At 42.8% G+C, this 23,948-nt stretch overlaps 1 protein-coding gene across 9 annotated transcripts in view; it reads left to right on the forward strand.

Annotated features, from left to right (window-relative positions):
* Positions 1–2,893: 2,893 nt before the first annotated feature.
* The window catches only part of LOC134909150 (period circadian protein homolog 2-like), a 104,535-nt gene continuing 83,480 nt past the window's right edge, over positions 2,894–23,948 (forward strand). Inside the window, exons 1-3 of one of the 9 annotated variants that reach the window (XM_063915656.1) lie at positions 2,894–3,341; positions 9,145–9,313; positions 18,232–18,882. In XM_063915656.1, coding sequence (XP_063771726.1) covers positions 18,687–18,882 — 196 coding nt within the window. In that variant the 5' untranslated portion in view covers positions 2,894–3,341; positions 9,145–9,313; positions 18,232–18,686. Of the gene's footprint in view, positions 3,342–9,144; positions 9,338–16,525; positions 16,831–18,231; positions 18,883–23,948 lie in introns of those variants that run through there. The other 8 variants (XM_063915649.1, XM_063915648.1, XM_063915650.1 and 5 more) reach the window with 8 other exon arrangements.

Below are 23,948 nucleotides of genomic sequence, written 5' to 3' on the forward strand. Positions count from 1 at the left end.
CTTTAACTTCAGCTTTTTCATAGATGGCATCAAGTTAGCGTCCAAAATTTGCTGGAATCTTATTGAATCCATTTTTCCTTCTACTCGTGAAATGTTCCCTGTGCCACTGGCTGCAATACAACCCCAAAGCATGATTGATCCATCCCCATGCTTAACAGTTGGACAGAGGTTCTTTTCATTAAATTCTGTGCCCTTCCTTCTCCAAACGTACCTTTGCTCATTCTGGCCAAAAAGTTTTATTTTAACCTCATCGGTCCACAGAACTTTATTCCAAAATGCATCAGGCTTGTCTATATGTTCATTTGCAAACTTCAAACGCTGATTTTTGTGGTGAGGACGTAGAAGAGGTTTTCTTCTGATGACTCTTCCATGAAGATCATATTTGTACAAGTATCGCTTTATAGTGGAATAGTGTACCACAACTCCAGTGTCTGCCAGATCTTCCTGGAGGGATCGTGCAGTCAAACGTGGATTTGACTTGCTATTCTCACAATCCTGCGAGCTGTTCTGTCTGATATTTTTCTTGGTCTTCCAGATCTTGCTTTAATTTCCACTGTTCCTGATGACTGCCATTTCTTAATTACATTCCGAACAGAGAATATGGGCATCTGATAACGCTTTGCTATCTTCTTATAGCCTTCTCCTGCTTTGTGAGCGTCAACTATTCTCAGTTTCAGTGTTCTACACAACTGCTTAGAGGAACCCATGGTGCTGATTGTTGGAGCAAGGTCAGATGAGTCTGGGCTTTTAAAACCTTTGAGATTGACATCACCTGGTCTTTCCAGATGATGATTGAGAACAATCCATGACACTGCCAGGTCTCAGCTGTCCAAAGGGGGCAGTACAAGGTATTAACTCTGCAGGGTGCCCAAACTTTTGCACACGCGATTTTTTGTTTTCTGTTCTTTTGATAGTGTAAATGTTGGAAATAAAATCAAACTTTTTTTTGACATGTTATAAGAATGTCTAATCTGTAATTTGATGCCTTTTGGAGATTTTTCCATCTTTCCTTGGCTTCTTTTTGCACATTAAAATGAATTTTTGCTTGGGGTGCCCAAACTTTCGATCCCCACTGTATATACATATCTATCATACATATAAGCAGTTTGTCCGGAACCGCCGGCTCCCTAGTGACATTAATGTGTTCTGAATGTGTATGACCATGTACTGAATGCCCCAGTTGTGGATCTAACCAGGAAACCTTATGGTCGACATAAAACATAGTATTCGTCGACAGCAGGGAGTAGTACCAGGCAAAATAACATTCTTGCGACCCCGAGGGAAGTATACGTATATAATTTTAATATCACTCCTCCACAAATACTACCATGTCTGTGCTTGAGCTACAGGCCCATGGAACCGCACCATACATATACCTATAAATATATACACAGGCATAAGTTAGTTACAGCATGTTAATTTACACCCAGTAATAACAGTTGGTGCCGACAGGGTCACCCACATAGTACTGTGTCTCCCATAACGTGTTTACTCTTTGAAAAAGCATACAACTACCGACCTGCTGACACTTCATCTACTGAATCAAATACCACAGGAGTCGGCGATGCCGACAGAGATTCCCATAACTGTCTGCGACAGAGAACTTACACATGTCGACACATGTGTACTAAAAAGCTATAGTGGGTATCTGACAGGGAAAACACAGACACTTTTTAAGCACAACTCACTGACTACCCGGCCATTATCTAATATAGTGCTATATTTTAATCTATATTGCACTAATCACTGTGCCCCCCTTCGTTTACACTGCTAATGTACACAGTGCTTTTGGCGGGGACTGTGGAGAAAATGGCGCTGGATCATGTTGTGAGGGCTAAGCCACGCCCCCTTTCGGCGCGCTTCAGCCCCGCTGTTATTTTAGCGTTTCATGCTGGCGGGGATCCGTATACAGTGTCCATGCACTGTATACATGTCATGCCAGGCTTCTTAGAGAGGTATATTGCTGCCCAGGGCGCCCCCCCTGCACCCTTGTAGTGCCGTTGGTGTGTGGGAGCAATGGCGCGCAGCGCGACCGCTGCGCGGTACCTCCGGGACACTGAAGTCTTCTGCCGTCACTGAAGTCTTCTGTTCTTCTAATACTCACCCGGCTTCTTTCTTCTGGCTTCTGTGAGGGGGGTGACGGCGTGGCTCCGGGAACAAGCAGCTAGGCGCACCAAGTGATCGAACCCTCTGGAGCTAATGGTGCCCAGTAGCCTAGGGAGCAGAGCCTTTAACTCACAGAAGTAGGTCTGACTTCTCTCCCCTCAGTCCCTCGACGCAGAGAGTCTGTAGCCAGCAGGTCTTTCTGAAAATAAAAAACCTAACATAAAGTCTTTTCCAGAGAAACTCAGTAGAGCTCCCCTAGTGTGTGACCAGTCTCTCCTGGGCACAGAATCTAACTGGAGTCTGGAGGAGGGGCATAGAGGGAGTAGCCAGTTCACACCCATTCAAAGTCTTATAGTGTGCCCATGTCTCCAGCGGAGCTCGTCTATACCCCATGGTCCTTACGGAGTTCCCAGCATCCTCTAGGACGTAGGAGAAATACCGGCACCCGTCATCCCAGCAGTCAGAACCCAATCCGCCTCTCGGTACTGCGATGCTGTTATCGCTCTGTGTGATGCCTGTGCACAGGAATTCTACTGAAGTGTCCGCCTGCACAGAAAAAACGTATTTGCCTTTTCACAGAGCTGCATCTGCTCATTTAAAATATTGGAGAAGACTGGAAAAGCAGGATGAGCAGGAACAGCATCAATCCAACATCATTCCAGAAGGTGGTGGAGTGGGGATGCAGAGGAGCATGATGGCCAATCCTGGAACACTGAGCAAGGTATAAGTGGAACACTTATGTTACTGGGACTGCTCTTCCTATAAAGCCCGGCATCAGCGGCTGACAGCTCAGGAAGGCAGGTGCCTACTAGTGCTATAACTATAAGTCAGTGTAACTTCTCCGCACATAACGGTCACACCAGCTGCATCTCATGGATTTCCACGTGAAGCTTATGCAATGAGCAAGGTCCCGCCTTTTGCCAATAAGCAGCCTTCTCATTGTGATTGACGTCCGACCTCGCCCAACAGCAGGAGCATAAGGGAAGAGAGTGTCTGAGGGCCCTGCCTTGGGCCTGGCTGTCATCGTCCCTACCTATCAATTTGTGCAAGAGGCGGGACTTTATGGCGTGCATCCAATGGATGAGACGAAAGGGCGGAACTCGCAGGATATCACGTTTAATGCTGTGCAAAGCGGAGGGTTAGTGACAGGGCTGGCTGTGGACGGAGTAGAGGTCAGAACGATGTGCATCGGGGTCACTGGTAATGGACCATACGTAACTGAGAGCCATTCAAAGGTAAGTATATTCCTGCGTATGTCTTGTGGGCAGCCTGTGCAATGCCTGGTATTACTCAGTAACGTTCCTAATTAGCTAGTGTGCTGTTGTTATTTATTATTATTTTGATGCTGCTGATGATGATTATTATTATTATTATTATAGCCCTGGTGTCAGGTATTCTCTTGCTCAGTTAGTGGTTCTCAGTCACTTCCCACCTGCATACCACATGGCATATCATAAAAATAATAGTAATTATATTATTTATTATTATTATTATTATTATTATTATTATTATGATGATGATGATGATTACCTTATACAGAAATAAACTTTTTATTTTGTTCATAGGGGGAATTCAATTGTTTTTGCCGCCACTATAATTAATGAACACCTATCAGAGCAATTCAGTTGATACGGAAGCCCATTATCACCTTGCAGCGCCTAACTAGACGGTGTTTAGCTGCGTATGGGCTAAATCCATTTAAAGTGCTGTTTGGGGCCCCAAACCACTGCATTTTTCACACATTTCTTCTCCCCATCTCAGGAGGCTACCAACAATTGAATTGCTCCATTGTGCGCCCACTAGTTTCAGCTGCGGGGTTAAAACAATTGAATTGCCCACCCTAGGTTCCTGCTGTGACACATGGGGATTGGGGTGGTCTTCAGTGCCAGATGTCGGGATCCCGGCGCACAGTATACCGGCGCCGGAATCTCGACAGCCGGCATACCGACACTTTATCTCCCTCTTGGGGGTCCACGACCCCGCTGGAGGGAGAATAAATAGCGTGGCACGCGTAGCGCACCACCGTGCCCGCAGCGATGTGAGCGCAGCGAGCCCGCAAGGGGCTCATTTGCGTTAGCCACGCTGTCGATATGCCGGCGGTCGGGATTCCGGCGCCGGTATGCTGGTCACTGGGAGCCCGGCTGCCGGCAAACAATGCTACATCCGGGGATAGAGATCCCTAGGGCATATGTCTAATTATCACCCTGCTGTCCTGACCTCCTCCACCATTACCATTTTGGGATTACCACCAAATTGAGAACCACTGCTGTAGATATCAGATTTTCCACGTCAAGTTGACCTGTGTTTTGAGTGTTAGTTAGGTGCAAATGAAATGACATGTATTCGTGAATGATTTAATAAAGGCAATTATTACATTATTTATTTAGTGATTTGTGGCTTATTATTAGGCTAAGCAGTACTGGTCACTGAAGTTACTAAACTGATCTTGATAATCTGGAGTTGATTAATAAACAATTAATTTTTTGTTCCCCTACCTTGTATGCGACTGAGTACATGATTTATCAGTATCTAGCCTTGTACTGGCTGCTTAAGTTAGAGAGCAGGATAATTAATATAATTGTATTTCATTCATATCTTAATGTTGCTTTTGTTATCTAATTAATAGTAATGCTTTCGTTGACTGCAGAAATGAGAAAGTGTCCGTGTAAGCTAATAAAGTTTTCCCCATGTTTACTTATCTTCTCTGGTATTGATTATGGGTCTGGGACTCAGGGTCGAAGACAACACACCTTAGGTCGACGCCAATTGGTCGACACACCTTAGGTCGACATGGACAGAAGGTCGACATGGAGAAATGGTTGACAGGAACAAGGTCGACATGGGAAAAGGTCGACATGAGTTTTTTATGTTTTTTTGGTGTCGTTTTCTTCGTAGAGTGACCGGGAACCCCAATTAGTGCAGCGCGTCCCCTCGCATGGCTCGCTTCGCTCGCCATGCTTCGGGCATGGTGCCTTCGCTTCGCTCGGCACAGATTACCGTTCCAATCGTAGTCCACGTGGATCGTTAAGTATGAAAAGGTTCCAAAAAAAGAAAAAAATCGTGAAAAACTCATGTCGACCTTTTTTCCATGTCGACCTTTTTTCCATGTCGACCTTTTTCCATGTCGATATGTCGACCTTTTCCATGTCGACCTTTTCCATGTCGACCTGTTCCATGTCGACCTAAGGTGTGTCGACCTTTTTGTTGTCGACCTGGAGTCCGGATACCATTGATTATACATTTTAATACAATGTAAAGGTCTGCTAATTATTGTGGCACTTTATAAATACAGTTGTTACACCTTACATTGTGTGTGGTGTACACTAGCCATGGATATTTGCTGTGGTATATTTGGTGCAAGTTAAGACCAGTACACACTAAACGAGTCCCCGCCGATACTGGCGGTGGTGGGGACCTGGCAGGGTGCTGGCAACGGCAAGTGCATAAACACTTGCAGATGCCAGCGGGGAAGGGCGCGACGGCGGGTGGGGGAGGGCATCAGGGGGAATGACAACCATGCTGCAGCATGTCTGTCATTCACGAGGACCCCCCTCATCTGTACAGGTTCAGACGAGGGAGGGGGTCGTTAACGATGCGCGGGAGTGCGCATCGTTAATGACATCGAGTGTACACACTGGACGAGATTATAAAAGATCTCGCTCAGATTGGCCCTTCTGAGTGAGATTTTTTTCTTTCTCGTCTAGAGTGTATGGGGCTTTAGTCAATAGCCTGCCTAGCTTGTCACTGTCACCTCTTATCTAGGGAGCAGCTTTTGAAATGGGTTTCACTGGCAAAATAAGTAAGCAAACAATAATTACCGTCCATTTTCTTTTTTTAAATTCTTTATTTAGTAAGCTCACAGAAATGGCTAATAAAAAATACTACAAGGTGCAGAACAGGTGAGCCATTTTACACAGGTATAATGAATACAGTAATAAGCATTATACATAAATCAAGGGAGGAAGAACATGACTCCAGAGAAAGGGGAAACACTACAAAAGGGTCAATTTAATTCTGTGTGCATTGAATAGCTCCAGGAATTAGCTTCCGATGCTATTCAATTCTGTGTGATGTAATGCACGATGAGAGGTTTTCTTCTCGCACCCATCCGGGGGTGCGAGCAGAAATTCGACAAAAGTGTTGGCGTGATGCTGTTTTTTTTGTTTTAACACTCCTAGAACTTAAACACCCTGTTTAGTCTGCGAGAACTGGCCTTCAGAAACCAGTAAAAAAAGGGAATGCCACGTGTAGTGGAAGGAGAAGAAGAAGGTAGGTGAAAACCAGTAGTAATCAAGAGAAGTCTAGCAAGAAAGAATCAGGGGCATGTAGAGCATACATCCCATCACTCACTGGTCAGACTGTAATAGTGGGTGCAGAAAATGGGGGTGAGGGAGAACCTTCGTAGGCGAGCCACGGGGCCCACACCTGTGTAAACATATGACCCCTGTCATAGAGATAGTAGGTAATACATTCCATCGACACTGTATGCCAAATTTGCAACTTTAAGGCAGAAAGAGATGACGGGTGGGGGCTCTTCCAGTTACTAGGACATGGGACAGCAGTTTAACAGAAGCTTTATGAAGATTAGGAGAAAGTAGCTAAGGAGAAAGTTGCATGAATCTTTCAGTATGGAGGATTCGAGTAGATGTGTCAGAAGCGTATAAATCAAAAGGATTCAAGGATTGGGCAGGTCCACCAAACATGAGCGAGGGTAGCCCGGAGGCCACAGTTCCTCCAGCAGAGGGGCGAGGCAGTGGGAAACATTCGGGAGAGCTGGACAGGGTTATAATACCAGTGGTAATATAATTTAATTAGGTTTCCTAAAGGCTAGTGTAAAAGGAAGATTTAGCAGTTTGAAAGTCTCATATCATCCCAAGCCTCTTGGGGAAATCATACCTTTGCATAAGGGACGGTACTTACAAAGATGTACGAAGGAGGTGAGGTCACGGAGAAGCGGAGTCTGAGGTAAGGAGTTGAGAAAATGTATTTAAAAGTATACACAGAAATCGAGGGAATGGGTAGATTTCAGCTGTTAAGCTGAAAAGGGAAGCCCAACCCCATGTGAACTAAAATCAGTATGGAACATGAGGGACACTGCTGTCCACAATTTCATGCTGGCAATATATAAATCCGGCGGGAAATTAGGGTTAGTCCAGATAAGAGTGAGGAGCGAAACAGGGGAGGAGATAGAGTATTTGTCAGAGTATAAGGTCCATATATGTAGAAACAATTGGAGGGTCGAGGAGGGAGGACAGTGTCGCTTGTGAAGGCCCCACACGGAGAACAAATCAGGGGGAATGTATATGGGTGGATTCAATATCAAGCCTGGAGGCCGACTCAGAGGGAGAATATGAGGAAGCAATTTGAGAAGATCGATGCCAGGTAGTAAAGCGTAAAATCTAGGAGAGCTCAACCACCCCTGAAGATGGGCTTCTTACAAACAGTAGAAGTCAACCTGGGGCAGTTGCCTTGCCAAATAAAGCAACAAGACAGTTTTCTGAAGTTCATGGAAGAGGGAAATGTGGACCAGTACGGTACACATTTCCACAGTACAGTAAGCGGGAGGCCAGGTCCGCTTATTTAGTAAAGAGCTGTGGGATGTTTTCAAGGTACAAATGGCCATATATAGAAGTCAGGAAAATCCCAAGGTACTTAATTGTAAAGCTGGGCATACACTATACAATTATTTGGCAGACTATCTGCAGATCTGGCTGGTTGGAATTAAAATCTGATGAGAGCAAATGACAATAAACCATTTGCTCCCAAGCACTGGAACATGGACAAAACATGTTGTTCAGACAAATTGGTTAAATCACGGCTTGATTTAACATGAACAACAGTTTTTGTCAGATTTTCTGTGTTTGGGAGCAAATGGTTGATTGTCATTTTGCTCTCATCCTTTACCAGATTTTAATTTCAACCAGCCAGATCTGGCACATAATCTGCCAGATAATTGTATAGTGTATGCCAAGTTTACATTGTAAAGTTTGCTATGGAACTCATGAAATTCTGTATGAATAGCAGCAGGATCAAGGAGAAGGTGGTTCCTAGAATTTTTAATTGCGAGAATATTTTTAATGGTCCGTGCAGATCAAAGCCAAGCAACCAAGATCCTGTCAGCCTTGTCTCCTTTCTCATAGAAAGTTTGTTGTAACCATTTAAGGCGTTCGGCAATATGCTGGGAGAAGAGGAGAGAGAATCACGAATGGCAGTGAGTTCTGCTAGGAGAGAGGCAACTGTTTATGCTGGGATTCAAGGTCCTGGAGTGTAATAGTGAGGGCGTTAGTCAGAAAGTCCTTTTTATTTCTAGAGGCCATACTAATCAGAGGACCCCGCACAATAGCCTTATGAGTCCTCTGGAGGGTGGAGGGAGAAATGTCTGGGAGAGCATTCAGTGTGAAATAATCCGTAAGAAGGCTAGTAAAACGGGTTACCGTATCGCAGTTGTGGAGAAGGGTATCATTTAATTGTCATCATACGGGGACGGTCAGTGATGCCTGAAAAGTTGGCCGTAATGGGAGCATGATTGGACCAAGTGGGTGGGCCTGAACATTCACAAGTCGGAGGGCCAGGTCGTGGCAGAGCATGTCTATATGGGGGTAGGAATTGTGCATTGAGGAGAAGAATGTGTATTCCTCAATGAGAGGCTCCCGAACCGTCAGGATTCAAAAAGAAGTTGGTACTTAATGAGACCAAGGCGTGCCTGAGAGTTGTGGAGGTCCGCTCTGTTAGAACCGGTGGACCCCAGGGTAGACCTATCCAATGTTATATTCACTTCCATTGGATATCATTCCTATTCAACCACCTAGATTATTACCTACATAACATCTGTATGTGGACCTAGGCAACCTCTTTAGATAATTAATGCAAAAAATAGGTGTTGCCTTACATATGAAATCACTTTAAGTTGTAACTGTTGCATTTATTGTTTTCTTTGTGCACTACAGCTACACAGCTGGTATGTAATAGAGTGAAAAAAATTAGCTACTATATTATCATTTACGGATATGAATAACAAGTCTAGAACTCTTTTTATAGGTTGTTGGTGACTGACCTATTTCAGTGTCAAGGAAAACGCATCTACAGTAGCTGTACATTTTGTGCAATGCTGCTTCAGTGTAAGCAGAAGATGAAGAACCATAATAAGAGGGGGAAATGGAACAAGAACTATTGAGATGAACAATGGACCAGTATGAATTTATGGAAGGTTCTTTTCTCCATGACCTTAGTGGTACTCCCTTAGATGTATAGAAGAATGCCTCTTTGTATGAATGATCAAGTCAGCTGTATTTTAAATGTTTTATGCAAATCCTATAAACACAACAGGCAAACTCTACCACGCAGACATGATGCTTGTGTACAGAAACAGAATTTATTCGTACCCCAAAACAATCCATTTAACATTAATTACGTAGGTGGATGCATTTGAAATTAATATTATGAAGACTTTAAATTCTAAAAAAGCATTATGTATTACTCTGCCCTCATCATCGGTTAGTACCTGCGATATTGCAGTACATACAGGGCAGTAGTCATAAATTAGACCCAGGATTCTTAGGAAATAAAAAACTAAAATTTGGTTTTTTTCAATCCATGTTTCAGGATTTTATAGATATTTAAATTTAAGAATTTATACATTGTATGAAAGCAAAGCGAAACCACACCACATATCATTATGTTTCAAACACTGTGCCTTTATTATATATGAATTACATAGGAAAACTACTCATTTAAAACTCCTATTATGAGATTTAACAATGAAATGTAATATATCATTACAGATGCAGCCTCCCGCATATGGTGGCCAATCCCGGGATCGTCGGGATCCCGGGATTTAGGCCCAAACATGGCCGGGATTCAATCCCGGGATTGGAAGCTCCAATCCCGGGGATTGAGGGATCAGTGTTGAGCGTCCACAGGACGCTCAGACGCTGCCCGGTTTCCTCTTTCCGGGTCCCCAGCGCAGCGTGTCAGCGGCTCCCAGCAGCGATCAACGGATGTTCCCCTCCCGCCCGCCCTCGGTATATGGTAATGTGAATGCCCAATTGCTTTCTCACAAATATTTAAAATGCCCGCTCTAATATATATTGTAAACGCCTGCACATCTTACTTCTATGTGCTATGAATGTGCACTATACATAGCAAAACACTGCATCCCATAAGAGAAAACAATACACCCACACATTATCTGAGTTCCAAAGCTCATTGATGTATATATTTGTTATTAAAAGGATATGGATTCAATATATTACAAAGTACAGTATACCTATAGTTACATGGTTACATTCACACAGTAAGCAGTTAAAACATACAGTTACATGCCAGCATACAATACCATTCCCTCAATGTATCTTATATCTCTCTCTCTCTCTCTCTCTCTGTAAAGTAATGCTGGGACTCCATCTTCCTCTGAGACCAAAACAGGAACTGCCCTCCTGTGTGATCAGCAAGTGTTATCTAGTTTTTTTGGGGGAGGGATTTATGATGAGTCACTAGTCTCTTTGTATATGCTAATCAGGTTCAGCCTTGAAGACATCCAAAGGGCTGGCCTGAGTTTCCTGTCCACTACCTGTTTGGAATATCTATTGTTCTAATAAAAGTGATTTTAGCTTTTATACATTTAATCATAATTATCTGGTTGCTTCAATAGTAAACATGACCGGTCTATCTTGTTTCGTTCAAATAATACACATACATGACACCACTTCATTACATAATTCCAAATCACCATGATGTCCGGCGCTTGACACTATCATAATTATGTACTGCATGAAATAAGTGTCGAATCCATCTCTGTGGCATGTCCGTGTAAATGCGTGTTACCATATATTGCTGTGCTCGCTGCGCGTATTTGCAAGTATAGCGACTTATATGTGTGTAGTTTGTATGTTCTTTTTAAGTAATATTTTTGACTTCGACAGTCCACCCTTTGGCAGCAAACAATAACTGCCATCAATTATTAACATAAGAAAAGAAAAAATATTTCATACAATAATTGGTGACCTAGACACAAGTATGTATTAATTTTGCAAATCAGACACTTGACTATATTTGGGGAAGACGGGGAGGAGGACGAGACATCCTCTATATGCACTTGGCGGTCACGGGACCACTGGTTGGGTGTGGGACAACATTCAACCTATAGAGTATGCTTTGGCCTATAATGTCTGATTTGCGACAAACATTTCACACATACATGTACCTACATCTTTGTACACTGATGTTTGGATCCGATTGAGGTTCTGCTGGGTAGATGAAGAAGACACAAACAAATCGTGACAATGACATATAAAATTTTCATGATCTACATATTCCTATAATTTTCTGAACATAGGGGGTAATTCCAAGTTGATCGCAGCAGGAAATTTTTTAGCAATTGGACAAAACCATGTGCACTGGGTGGGTTATTTTATTTCTGTGCAGGGTAAATACTGGCTGCTTTATTTTTACACTGCAAATTAGATTGCAGATTGAACACACCACACCCAAATCTAACTCTCTCTGCACATGTTAAATCTGCCTTCCCTGCAGTGCACATGGTTTTGCCCAACTGCTAACGAAAGTCCTGCTGCGATCAACTTTGAATTACCCCCATTGTTTCCATTTCTGGAACGTATGCTAGGTCTGTTTAATCATTGAACAAGGGTTATAAGTAGTGTCCTTCCTAAATAACGTAAACCTTCGGAGTTCGGTGAGAGCCACTCATAAACCTTTCTTCCACATATATTAATGAGCTCTTTATCTGCAATGTGTGAATAGCCATTGTCTGATTGTTCCTGATTACCTCTGAACTCCATAACTACTAGAACTTTGATTTTTCTCTGACTTTAACAAACTGATCGGCTAATCCTGGGATCCTATAAGGAAATCACTCCTTCCTCCAGAACCAGTTCCAGTCCCACACTCGACTCCTCATAAAAAAAACCTCGCAAAAATAGAATATCCTGAAAGAAAATGTTTGTCAGCGGGAAAGAGAGAAAAGAGAAATAGAACAAAACAACTCTTGTTCATAACAAATCAATTACAATGACTGGTCTTTCTGCAGTCCTTTAGTACGCTCAGGTAGTGTTCAACAGTGCCGCCTCTCAGTCTTCACGGAACAGAGTCTCTGGTGATACGAGGTTCTCTTTGCCTTGCTCTTTGAACACACAGTTCACTTGGAACACACAGTTCACTTTGCTCTCCACCTTGCTCTTTGAACACACAGTTCACTTAGAACACACAGTTCACTTCGAACACACAGTTACCAAACTACACAAACTCGATGAATGTGAGCAATAAACTACTTTGTCACGAGTTCTCTCCGGGTCAGCGACCTTCTTGCAGTGGGACGAGTGGACCCAAGTCTCTCTTTCGGCGACCTTTCACTGGGATAGTGCTGTCAACAAAACTTGGTATGGTCCTTCCCACCTGTCTATTAGGCAACATGAGCGTAAGAACAATCACACAGTCTCTTGGTTCACAATCAAGACAGTTAGTGTTGACATACCAGCAATCAACAGTTTCAAGTTCTTTTGTCAAGTTCTCAAATGCTGGCTCATCTCAATAAGGTAGTGTACTGTCACCTCATTGGTGTATTTCTGATCATTGTGCGGGTCAATCATGACATGAGGTTGTCTTCCAAAAAGACACAAATACCAAAACAAAAACAAAAACAAATTTCGAAGAGGGTGATTCGTTGAGTGAAGATCTGGGAGTGGTTCCGAAGCTACATAATACTAGTGGCAGTATCTATGATCACAATAGTACAATTTCAAGCTTTGCTCCTACTTCTAGGGTTACCATTATCTACACACAAATTTCTGCGCAATTTTCCTTTGCGGTAAACACAGCAGCATCCGTGGCGGCAGGAAATGCCTCTACCCAGTTTGAGAAAACATCAGTGCACACCAATACATAACAATAATTCCTAAAGGGTCTTAACTGTACGAAGTCGATTTGTATTTCCTGAAAAGATCCGTCTGCAGGAGGGATATGGGATGGCTCTGTTGGTATTGCTTTACCAATATTCTTCCTCAAGCAAGTAAGACAGGTCATTGCTCTCTTACCTGCATGAGAATAGAATCCTGGCGCACACCAGTAGACTCTCATCAGCCTGCACCTACCCTTTTTGCCTGGATGAGTCAGACCGTGTGCCACCTCAGCTAGACTTGGAAGGTATGCTCTGGGGGCTACTGGCTTACCGTGTCCACCTGCCCACAGTCCTGAGGACTCCTGGCCATACCCCTTTGTCCTCCAGACTGCCTTTTCCTGTAGGGAACACAATTTTTTTGTATCTTAATTTAACTATCGTGTGTTTGCAATGTAGAGTACCATGAGCATAACTCAAAAAAAAAAGAAAAAAGAAATATCTCTAGAGGAGAGAAAGAATAAGAAAATGAAAAAGAAAATGTCAGGTTTGCCATTCACCAACAGGCATATCAGTGTCTATACAAAATTTCCCTTCACCAGTATTCCCATTCTCCTCCCTTTGTGCATGACAAGGCACACTGCAGTAATACTGGTGTCATCGTGCTGTTGAGATATACTGGGTTCGGGCAGAACTCTGAAGGACCTAGACATGTGGAGTTTGAACTGTACTTGGGTCCATGTATTGTACCACCCTGTGTGAACGCAAAAGATGAAGAGGAAACTGTAGAGAAACAGAATAGAGGTTGGTGACAGATGATTTTGTAGACGTGAAGAAGATTTTATAAAAATTTGACAACTGGATTGGGCACTACGGGGAAGTGATTCTCTACTTGGTCTACTCCCCTTAAAAAAAATTTCTGTGTGTCTTATCTCTACTGGGACTATCCCAGCCATCAATCCAGTGTCCTGTCCATCCTAAGTTCATAGGGAACCCGGTATCTGTGAGATAATTTCCTCTACCTGTGATGGACATGCATCTAGAACAGCAGACATTAGGCTTCAAGTTTTGTCAAAGGGTAATGTTGCATTTATTTTGTTCTTCCCATTAGCCGAATCTGTGTTTTCTATATGGCTTATGATTCCTTACTATATGTCCCTTGGTCCCGTCTATGTGTTTAATAATGTGGCTTGTGTTTTCTGTCTAGGGGATCTATATTGACTATGTGTCCTACTACTACTACAATCTCTGGCAAAATGCCCTTCCTTCCTACAAGTGTAACATATTATTGACCATTGGGGATCTGGGGTTTGGACTGATGGGTCTTTCCTGTATGTGCCAGTATACTTACCGTCCTCAACCTCTCCACCTGTTGTTCTCTGCGCCTAGCACTATTCTTGTGAAGTTCAATAGCACACTATCTAAGATTAGCTACTGTGACCCCTTTCCAATTTTGCAAAGAAGTCTGCACCCTGACACTCAATGCCTTATTGAGCACGTCCATTTGCACAGAGACAGCCACCTCCCATTTGCCGAATTAGTGTTTACCAGTTGTCTTATCCAGATGGAGAGTTTTCTATTACTGCAAGAGACAAAAAAAAAAAATGTAACAAGCTTCTAGGTCATGCAAAGTATTTCATTCAATCCTTCTCATCCCATATTAAGGGTCTGTACATGGTCCAAAAAACATTTCCAAGCTCATCTTTACTAGGGGCATTACTAGGAATGAATACTTTTTATATGGTAACTGAAAGAAATACCCGGGGGTTACCTTGTCTCTGTCCGCTTTCCTACTGGCAAATACTAATGTGCGGACAGGTTTTTCTCCATTTCTGACGTTACTTTCTTGATTTTTTATTTTTGGGTTTTACTATATATGTACACAAATGATACCATACTTACCTGTTCCACTGGTCTCAGCCACTTCCCCCACAGGCTACTGCTCTTCTTTTACCGGTTGGATACTGTCAAATCGTGAGATTTGTCCCACCACGTTTCAGTAATGCCTATAACATTATATTCCTTGCTTGCTGCGAGGATTTCTAGTTCTCCCTTTTTTACCTGTAAGGCTTCTAGCATTTACATACATACAATTGAGATATGTATTTCCCCTTATGGTAGGGACATCCTAATTCTTATGCAGCAAAGATGACTCGTAATCGTCACTGGATACTGTTATTCTAAAACCCTTTTTCAGTTCCCATGTTACTACCCTTGCCGTATGCTCTATTCCTCCCCCCTACTCCTCCCCCGTTTTGATTCACTAAAGCCACCCCTGTTATTCTTACTGAATGACCCGTAATTTCTTGCTAAACCCTCCCCCCAGGCACCTAGTTTAAAATCTCCTCCAACCTTCTAACCATCCCCCCCCCCCCAGCACCACTGCCCCCCAGTAGATGCACTCAAAGTACCTATGGCTCTGCATTACCCATACTTGTGTGCTCCCATTTCCGATACATGCGTAGTGCAAATTCCGCAAATGGACATCCATTCAACTCTCCATCAGGCTTCAGATGTGTGATTGCATTATATTTACCATTTCTCTATTTTAAGCATGAGCGACCATATGTTTTAAAATTCATTATATTCCCCCATCCTTGCATATCTTTTTCTAATAGAACACCCCCTCCTATCAGCTGGCAATCTCTACCTCTAGCCTGGCGAGAATCACGATACCCCATGCGTAAATACACGCTGCTGCTGTTCCCAGGAGTTAGCTACCACTGGGCAGTACACATATTGGCACATAATTCTGCCAATATGTGAAAAAAAACAATACACCACAAATAATAGCTTCTGGATTATCATTACCATTGCCATACAACTGTGTTACAACAGTGATATCGGTACATGTATGCTTAGACCGTGGAGAAAATCATGAAGTGCCTTAATACATGTTGAAGATTAATATGTGCCAAATTTCACTTGATCTATGGCATTTAACACATATACAGCTAATACATTTCCCCCTAACAGTCAGCTACTGCAGTATTCCATTGATCATTGGTTCTTAAAAGCATCAGTTTTGGTTCTATGTTGTTATGTCTGTTCCCCTTTAAGATCGACTTCAAAGATGATCATGTTTTTCCTTTTTTTAAAATGTCTTTTTAATGTTATTCCCATCTATAGCTTATGGGCTGTCATTATAGTATCCTCGTCACAGATTTTAAATTTTCAATCCTGTATTATAAGAGAAAGATGTTCTCTTCATTGCTGCGGAACCCACACTCCTAGCCAGGAACATCCGTGGTGTATAAATATAAATTACAGTTTTTTGGTGTCCCTGGCATATACTGTAGTTCTAATTTATGGCTACAAATAGTATCTGATGTGAGGCCATACACTTGGCTTTGGTAATAAAATATCAATATGGCAATCATTGTTCAGGTTTTCTGTAGGGTACACTGACATTCCAGAACACACATTGGGCTCTGTATCTGGTTCTCCTGCAAACAAATGGTTAATGGGAGCGGGAGCATCAAGCTGCTGAGAATTTGGCTTGACGGGTCCCTGCAGAGAGAGAATTTTGTGTGATTAGAAGGGATCTGGCATTTGTGTGGTTTAGTCACGTGGGTGCGTAGCCTAGATAGGAGAAGGGTTTATATAACGTGTTTATGTGGGAGGGGGTGAGGCGATCTATATGCTCTCTCTGTTAGAGGGCCGGCAGGATTCGGATGTAGGTTGCCTGCAACAGCTTATACAACATCTTTCATGTTCAGGGTCATTTTGAGCCACGAGGTTGGATAGCTGATGTTCTGTATTTAGTGTTTTCTGGAATTTGATGGAGCAGCAGAGGCTGACTTTTACTGCAGACGCTGAGGGTATTTGTCAAGTTGAAGGCACTTCGCTCAATGTGCATATTACTGGACATTAATGTAAGTTTTCTGCTGTTGCATGTCAAAAGTTGCAAAAGATCTATGGAAAGCAATAATACTGAGATTGAAAAGAATTACTCAGGAATCCAATATGGTTATATGACCTTGTTTTATATGTTGTGTTTTAAGTGTCTATTTGATATAGCATCTAGTGATACTATGCAAAGGGAGCACTTTTGTGATATTTATGTTTGCAGAATAGGGGAATTCAGGTGATTAGGCTTATGTGAAGTGATGTTACATCTGTGACACCTTAGGGGTGTCATGGTACTTAGTCCGACAGCCTAGAATTGAATTTATGTATAGTCTGGGGGTGACATGGTTTGCAGTTTCACTGTTCTGTTCTATATAATGGGTATGGGTCGTTGGGTAGACACAACTTAGGTCGACCATGGAAGGTAGACATGCATTAGGTCGACGGGGACAATAGGTCGACATGTACTAGGTCGACAGGTCAACATGGTTTTTTTTCCTTTACTTTTTTTGGGGCATTGTTTTCTTCGTAAAGTGACGGGGAACCCCAGTTAGTGCACCGTGTCCCCTCGCAGGTTACCGGTCCAATCGTAGTCCACATTGATCGTTAAGTATGAAAAAAATCCCAAAAAATTATTTAAAAAAACCCTCATGTCGACTTGTTGACCTTCAGTGATCGACCTAAGCTGTGTAGACCTAACGACTTTATCCCCTATATACTCACTATATGGGGTCTTGGCATTGTCTGCATATGTGTTTTCGGTATTATACAGTGCCTTTTAGGTAAGGGGTGGTTATGTTTGTGGCTTTGTCTTGTGGGGACTGGGATTGTTGAGGAAACATTGAGGTTTGTGCAGTGATCATTGTTCCCCAAAATTTCAAACTTGCTGGACCCAATTAACTTTGATAGAAAGGAGAAGGGGAGAAGGGGAAACTGTTGCACTGGAATGATCATGTCTATCTCATATAGATATATATGTATAGATACCCCTAATCATAATGCTGTATCAATTGGTTATATAGATAAAGGGGGTGCTACCACAGATCATAAGAGTACATATAACATGGACCCAATTAACAGCAGGAAGTCATTCATAATGAGTACGGGTTCTTTTGTCTTGATAGTAATCACTAGGGGTTAAGCTAAATCTTTCTGCTATACCTCTCAAAGCATTTACTTCTCCACTGCATATGCTATCACTATATCATACGTCATAGCATAAGCTACTGCAAGACAGTGTATGGCATTGTAGGGTAAAATGTAAGGCACAATGTTCAAGGGGGCAGCCTGTGTCATTAATCTCCAAAAAGCAGACATTCCTTGGAGCAAGTGGACCACTTGTGTTTCTGTCAGTTACAGCCTTTTGATTACTCGATGCACTGTAGCAATAATATTTCCTTAATGAACATCTTCTGTCTTTTATCCAGGTGTTTGCACATTGTATAAGCCTGATGAGGACTTTGATTTAATGCTATGCCCAACCAGCAAAAACCGTCAAGAACGAGGTCTCCAGTTAGTGCCACCATGTCTCATGGAACACTAAGAGACTTACCCTCCGGTGTACAGCTCCAGTCTTCAGAATTCCCACCAAGCCCACACCATGTCTCTACAGGAATCCTCAGTGCCAGCCCTCCTTTTCAACATGGTGAACCTTTTAAACAGGGATACAGTAGCAGCCATGTGCCACATTCACAAAATGTAATGGCTGGCATACATGGTTCTAGTAGCATCGTGCACCCTCTCTCAGTAGAGACCCTAAACTTAATGGCAGCCAAGCCACAAGATCATTCAACAGAAGGGCTTCTTGCTACACGTGGGACTTCTGCCACAGATAAGAGCTGTGGTTCATTTCACATTGGAGAAACAATACCACAGAAACACAATGCCACACTGGAGAACCTTCTCACAAATATGGCTCCAAGGTCCCACCAGACAGAAGCCATTCAGAGTCATCATCAGACAGGAGAACTTGCAGATCCCAGCATCTGTCTACAAGATGACATGGAAACATGCAATGACTCCAGCAGCAATGAGCTTAATGAGTCCGATGAGAGTGGAAAGGACCCTGCATCGAAAAGGTAGGAGGAGCTATGAAGGTGCAGAGGGGGAATATCTGTGCTACAAAGAGTGCAGGTGGCATAAATCTGGGGGTGTGGTATGGAAGGTAGATAGTAACTAGGTCGACAGGGTCTTTAGGTCGACATGGTCTAGGTCGACAGGTCAAAAGGTCGACATGAGGTTTTTTTAAAAAAATGTGTTTTGGTGTCGTTTTCTTTGTAGAGTGACCGGAAACAACAATTAGTGCACCGTGTCCCCTCGAATGGCTCGCTGCGGCTCTCCATACTTTGGGCAAGGTGCCTCGCTGCGCTCGGCACTGGTTACCGTTCCCAATTGTAGTCCACGTTGATCATTAAGTATGAAAAGGATCAAAAAAAGAAAAAAAAATCGTGAAAAAGTCATGTCGACCTAGAGACCCTGTCGATCAATAGTGGTTGACCTAGATAGTGTCAACCTTGTTACTGTTGACCTAGAGACCAGATCCCAAATCTGTAGATGGGCCAGGATAGGGCACACTGTTGCGATTATGGCGTAATAGGCTGTGAGTTGCGGGCTGCAATGAGATTTTAGCAGTACCAGTCAAGATTTAAAGCAAGTTGTTGGTTTTTTAAGGAAAAAATTGATTTAATTGGGGATTTAAATTACAGTGCCAAAATTTCGCTGTGGCCCAGAAGCCACAAAATTCTCATAAGTACTGTATATCTGAACTTTAACAAACACCGTCCTATTTAAAGTGCAGAAATATGGATTTGGTAATTACAAGCTTACAGAAGAAAAATATATAGCTGTAATAGCCTTTTAAGTAGTTTTTTGTGTGTCTATAGTCTGCATCTGTTTGTGTGCAAAGACTATAGTCCTCTAATAAACATTAGCGAAACCAGTGACCTAAGACTTCAAAGTGCAACTATATTAAGTGATTTTATAATAACCTGGAGATTTTTTTTCAATATAAATTGTATTAAAATTATATGTCTGCATAGAAGACACTTAGCAAGTGTAGCTTTTGTAGGTGGATTTCTGATCTTATCCTCATGTGCCAGCTGCTGAAAGCCAAGAACTTTAGAGGATTATATGCACCATAGAGATGAGGGGGAATAATGAGAGCGGCTTTAGCACACTAGCAGTGTGATACTCCTCTTCGATAACACTGAAGGCTGCTTCTGGGGCCGACTGTGGCGTCCTGAGCTGAGAGCCAGGCGATGAGAACTGGCGGTGACTAGTAAATAACGAGTCTCTGTGTTAGAAGGGAAAACACCCAGTCCTTCTGTTTGGCAGATGACCCATACTGCCCCCACCTCTGATACATGGCAAGAAAAGTATCCAAGAGACCTAAATTGTGTTTGCTACTAAGGCTATTGTATCCCCACTCAGGCATAACCCAGGGCTCCCCTTACTGTTTAAGAGGGTTTCCTCTTCATTTTCTTATGTTATTCTATGTGTGGGTTGCGGGGAGCTTTCTATCTTCTAATCTTGTTGATGCATCACAGAGACCCTGGTTTGCGGTTCTAGAGTGAGCAATTAGCAGCCTCACAGTAATTGGAAAGTACCTGCAAGATGCCTGCTTTTGGCTTTTTCTCCTTTTGTGACATTGCACAAGTACTGGCTTCAGAGCTGCCGTTGACTAGACACACAATAAAAAGAGCTCCTGAATATCCTTGTGTGAGTGGGCAATCAATGTAGTAATTATTGCAGGATTGCCGGCTGCAGTTTACAATATAGTAATGCCCTACAATCTTCCAGCTGAATCAGTCAGCATCTAAAAGGGTAAGAGGAGTGAGCGTGCCTCAATCTAGCCTGGGTTTACAGACCTGGGCCACGGGTACATCTGCTTTCACATATACAGCTAATGTGATGATACAATAAAATCAGTTATATAGCACCTTATATAACAAGCTTGTATGTGGGACTAATTCTCAGGGGCAATGTAATAGGGTGTGAGAATCAGAAAGTCAGAGATTTGGGGAGAATTCTCCTGTTTTTTTTAAAGTGGCAATCATTTACATTGCAATACTAGGTTGATTTTTGACACGTAAATAATTATCACTTTAAAAATACCGAAGAATTCTCCCCAAATCTGATTTTCTGATTCTCACACCCTATTACATTCCCCCCCTCAGTATCTTTACCAGTAAATATCAAAGTTTTTTTCACAATGTCATATAGAATTGTTTGTACAGCAGTCACATTTTAAGATTTAACAACATTTTGTAATGTTGCACTGTTGTACAAGGAATTCTCTGGGCACAGTCCTCTATTCAGTTGTATGTAGGACCAATTTTATGTACTGGTTTCTTAGTTAACATACATTCAGTTGCTGCCAGAACGGTATGCGGTTAGCATACCGACAGTCAGGGTTCCCGGCAGTCACAATACAGACGCCGGGATCTTGACGGGGGCATCATACCAACGAGATAGGTGATTCCCCTTTTCTGGGTGTCCACGACACCCATAGAGGGAGAATAGAACCTGTGGCAAACGAAGCTCGCTACGGAGCCCGCAAGGGGCTTAGTTGCACTCGCCCCTCCTGCTGGCATTCCACTGCTCGGGATGCCGATGTCTGCTTAGTGACATTCGGCATCCCGAGCGGCGGTAAATCCTACCGAACCCACCAGAACATTTGTATTGGTTTAACCTGGACATTCTGGTAACTTCAGGCAAAACTTTCCAAAGCTCTCCCTGTTCCTAATGTGGGTTGAGTGTGCTCCATAATCACTACTTTCCTCCAGTTCTTTTGAGCCCTTGAAAAAAACTTAACACTTACTTTAAATGTTAATAAGTAGACGTTTAAGCTAATCACACACACAAGTGCCAAAAGTCATGGGATAATTGCCTAGTATCGTGTAGGACACCCTCTAGCCTGGCAAGGTGCAGCAATTAGATGTGGCATTGATTCCACAAGTGGACGTAATACCTCCTGGAGAGATGTTGACCCATGCCATCTTTATAGCTTCCAACGGCTCTCCTATTTGTAGGTGCAGGACCTTTGGCGCGAATGGACCTATCCAGCACGTCCCATAAATGCTCAGTTGGGTTCATGTTTGGTGAACATGATGGCCATACCATTCGTTGAAACTCTCCAGAATGCTCCATCAGATAAGTTCTGACAACTTGAAACCAATGACACGATGATTATGATGGCATATTCCGTTGTTGTGGGGGTACATGAGTTCCATGAAGGGCTGCAAATGGTTATCAAGCAATGCAACATAGTGGTTACTGGGCAATTACATATTCAGATGGACCCAACCCTTGCCACGTGAACATACCCCGCACAATTATGGAGCCAGCCCAGCCCACATGTTGCCACATTGATAACTGGGGTCCATGGCCCCATGGGTTCTGCACCTTGCCCAAACCCTACATTCAGCCCGAAACAACTTGAACCGTGACTCCTCTGACCATGCCACATGTGGCCAAGATGAGGATTTAGACTTTTTTCTTTTTTTTGGGGGGGGGGGGGGGTTAAGAATTAACCCTGACTCCTTCCCTCTCTCCTCATTCCTCCTCCCACTTCCAATCCTGGCTCCTCCCATTTTCAAACAGTGACCTCAAGTCATAGCTTTGTGTATCCATTCCTATCTCCATTCATTATTTATCTTTTTGCTTCTTCTATCCCCCCCCCCCTTCTGTTACATTTTTCCCCTCTTTTCCCTTGTTATTATGATCCGCCCTAAGTAGTCCGCCCTCTCTCCCTTGCAGTTCCATGCGGCAGCTCACCCTCTTAACTCACCTTGTTTTTACAATGCAATGACTATATGACCCCATTACATTAATAACATCTTCCACACTCATTACATTAATTGCATACCTACTGTACACACCATAATGCCCTGCACATTTCAGTAACTGGCCCATATTGTTAATAGCAAACTTCATCCAACTGCACTCATTAGCTCTGCAGAGCTACACTACATGCCATGGGAGACAGACTTCTCTGTCTGCCTCCTGCATGGTTATAAATTCTGCAGAAATGAAGGTGGGCTGAACCACACTGTGGGCACAGAGGCAGAGGGATAGGATGGGAACCAGTCAGACATTCGGTAGAGGAGACTATCGGCTCTCTGCCCTGTCTTGCTGGACACCCTGAATTTCGAACCTACCATTCTTCCCTACACTAAAGCTGTGTACACACTAGGCTGAGTTTGAGTATGCTGCGGGGAGCGATCACCCTCACACTCCTCCCTTTGCCATACACCATTCTGCATGAATATCACTACACACATATACCGTATATCAGACTATACTGCATCCCCTTATTTATTAAAGCCTTCAGACTGTTTTTGTTTTGGATCACAAAGTTACATATCAAACTTTATCTGTCTGTCTGGCATATGTTTCTTATCGCCATTTCCAATAGCATATATGGAGCTCTCACCAGGCTTCTACAGTGTATTAGCCCATGCAGTAGAACACTACCTCCAGTCCAACAAACATTAGTAATGAACCAAACAACCAAATAAGACAGCGCTTCTCACTTTGTATAAAATGAATTTTTACTTTTAAATATGCACAATTAATACAGTAAGATACTGGCCAGTATCAATATACACATAATAATAAATAAAGAATAAATAAAAACAATTGGTTAAGATAATTCCAAAATTAAGGAATCTTATTTAAAGCACATTGGTATCATAAGATTACCATCCATATATATTATGGCATAATCCCAATGAGGCTCTAAACAAACAAACAAACAAACAATTGAGCTATACTTTCATTTGCAAAGCAATTTTTAAAACATGCACAATCTAATTGTTAGACCCACGTCTAACTAATTCAAGATGTTAATAGCAAGCAGCAGATAGTTAATAATAGAGTCCGCATGTGCTGAGACCGGAAGGTAGGCGGAGAAACGCATTTGGAGACTCATTTTCTGGCTAAAAACCACACTTTGTTGCCTTTAGCAGTATTGGAGAACCAGCTGCTGGTAATACGGAGGAGAGGCACCTGCAAAGAACACGCTGCACAGATCTTGTTTGGTTTTTTACATTTTGGGGAAATTGGGATCAGTTCCCTGAGTTCCCTGAGATCAGCTGCTCTCACTTTGTAAGTGACAGCGCCAGGTGTATAAATTGGTAAAACA

Source organism: Pseudophryne corroboree, chromosome 4 (genome assembly GCF_028390025.1).
Source record: "Pseudophryne corroboree isolate aPseCor3 chromosome 4, aPseCor3.hap2, whole genome shotgun sequence".
NCBI lineage: Eukaryota > Metazoa > Chordata > Amphibia > Anura > Myobatrachidae > Pseudophryne > Pseudophryne corroboree.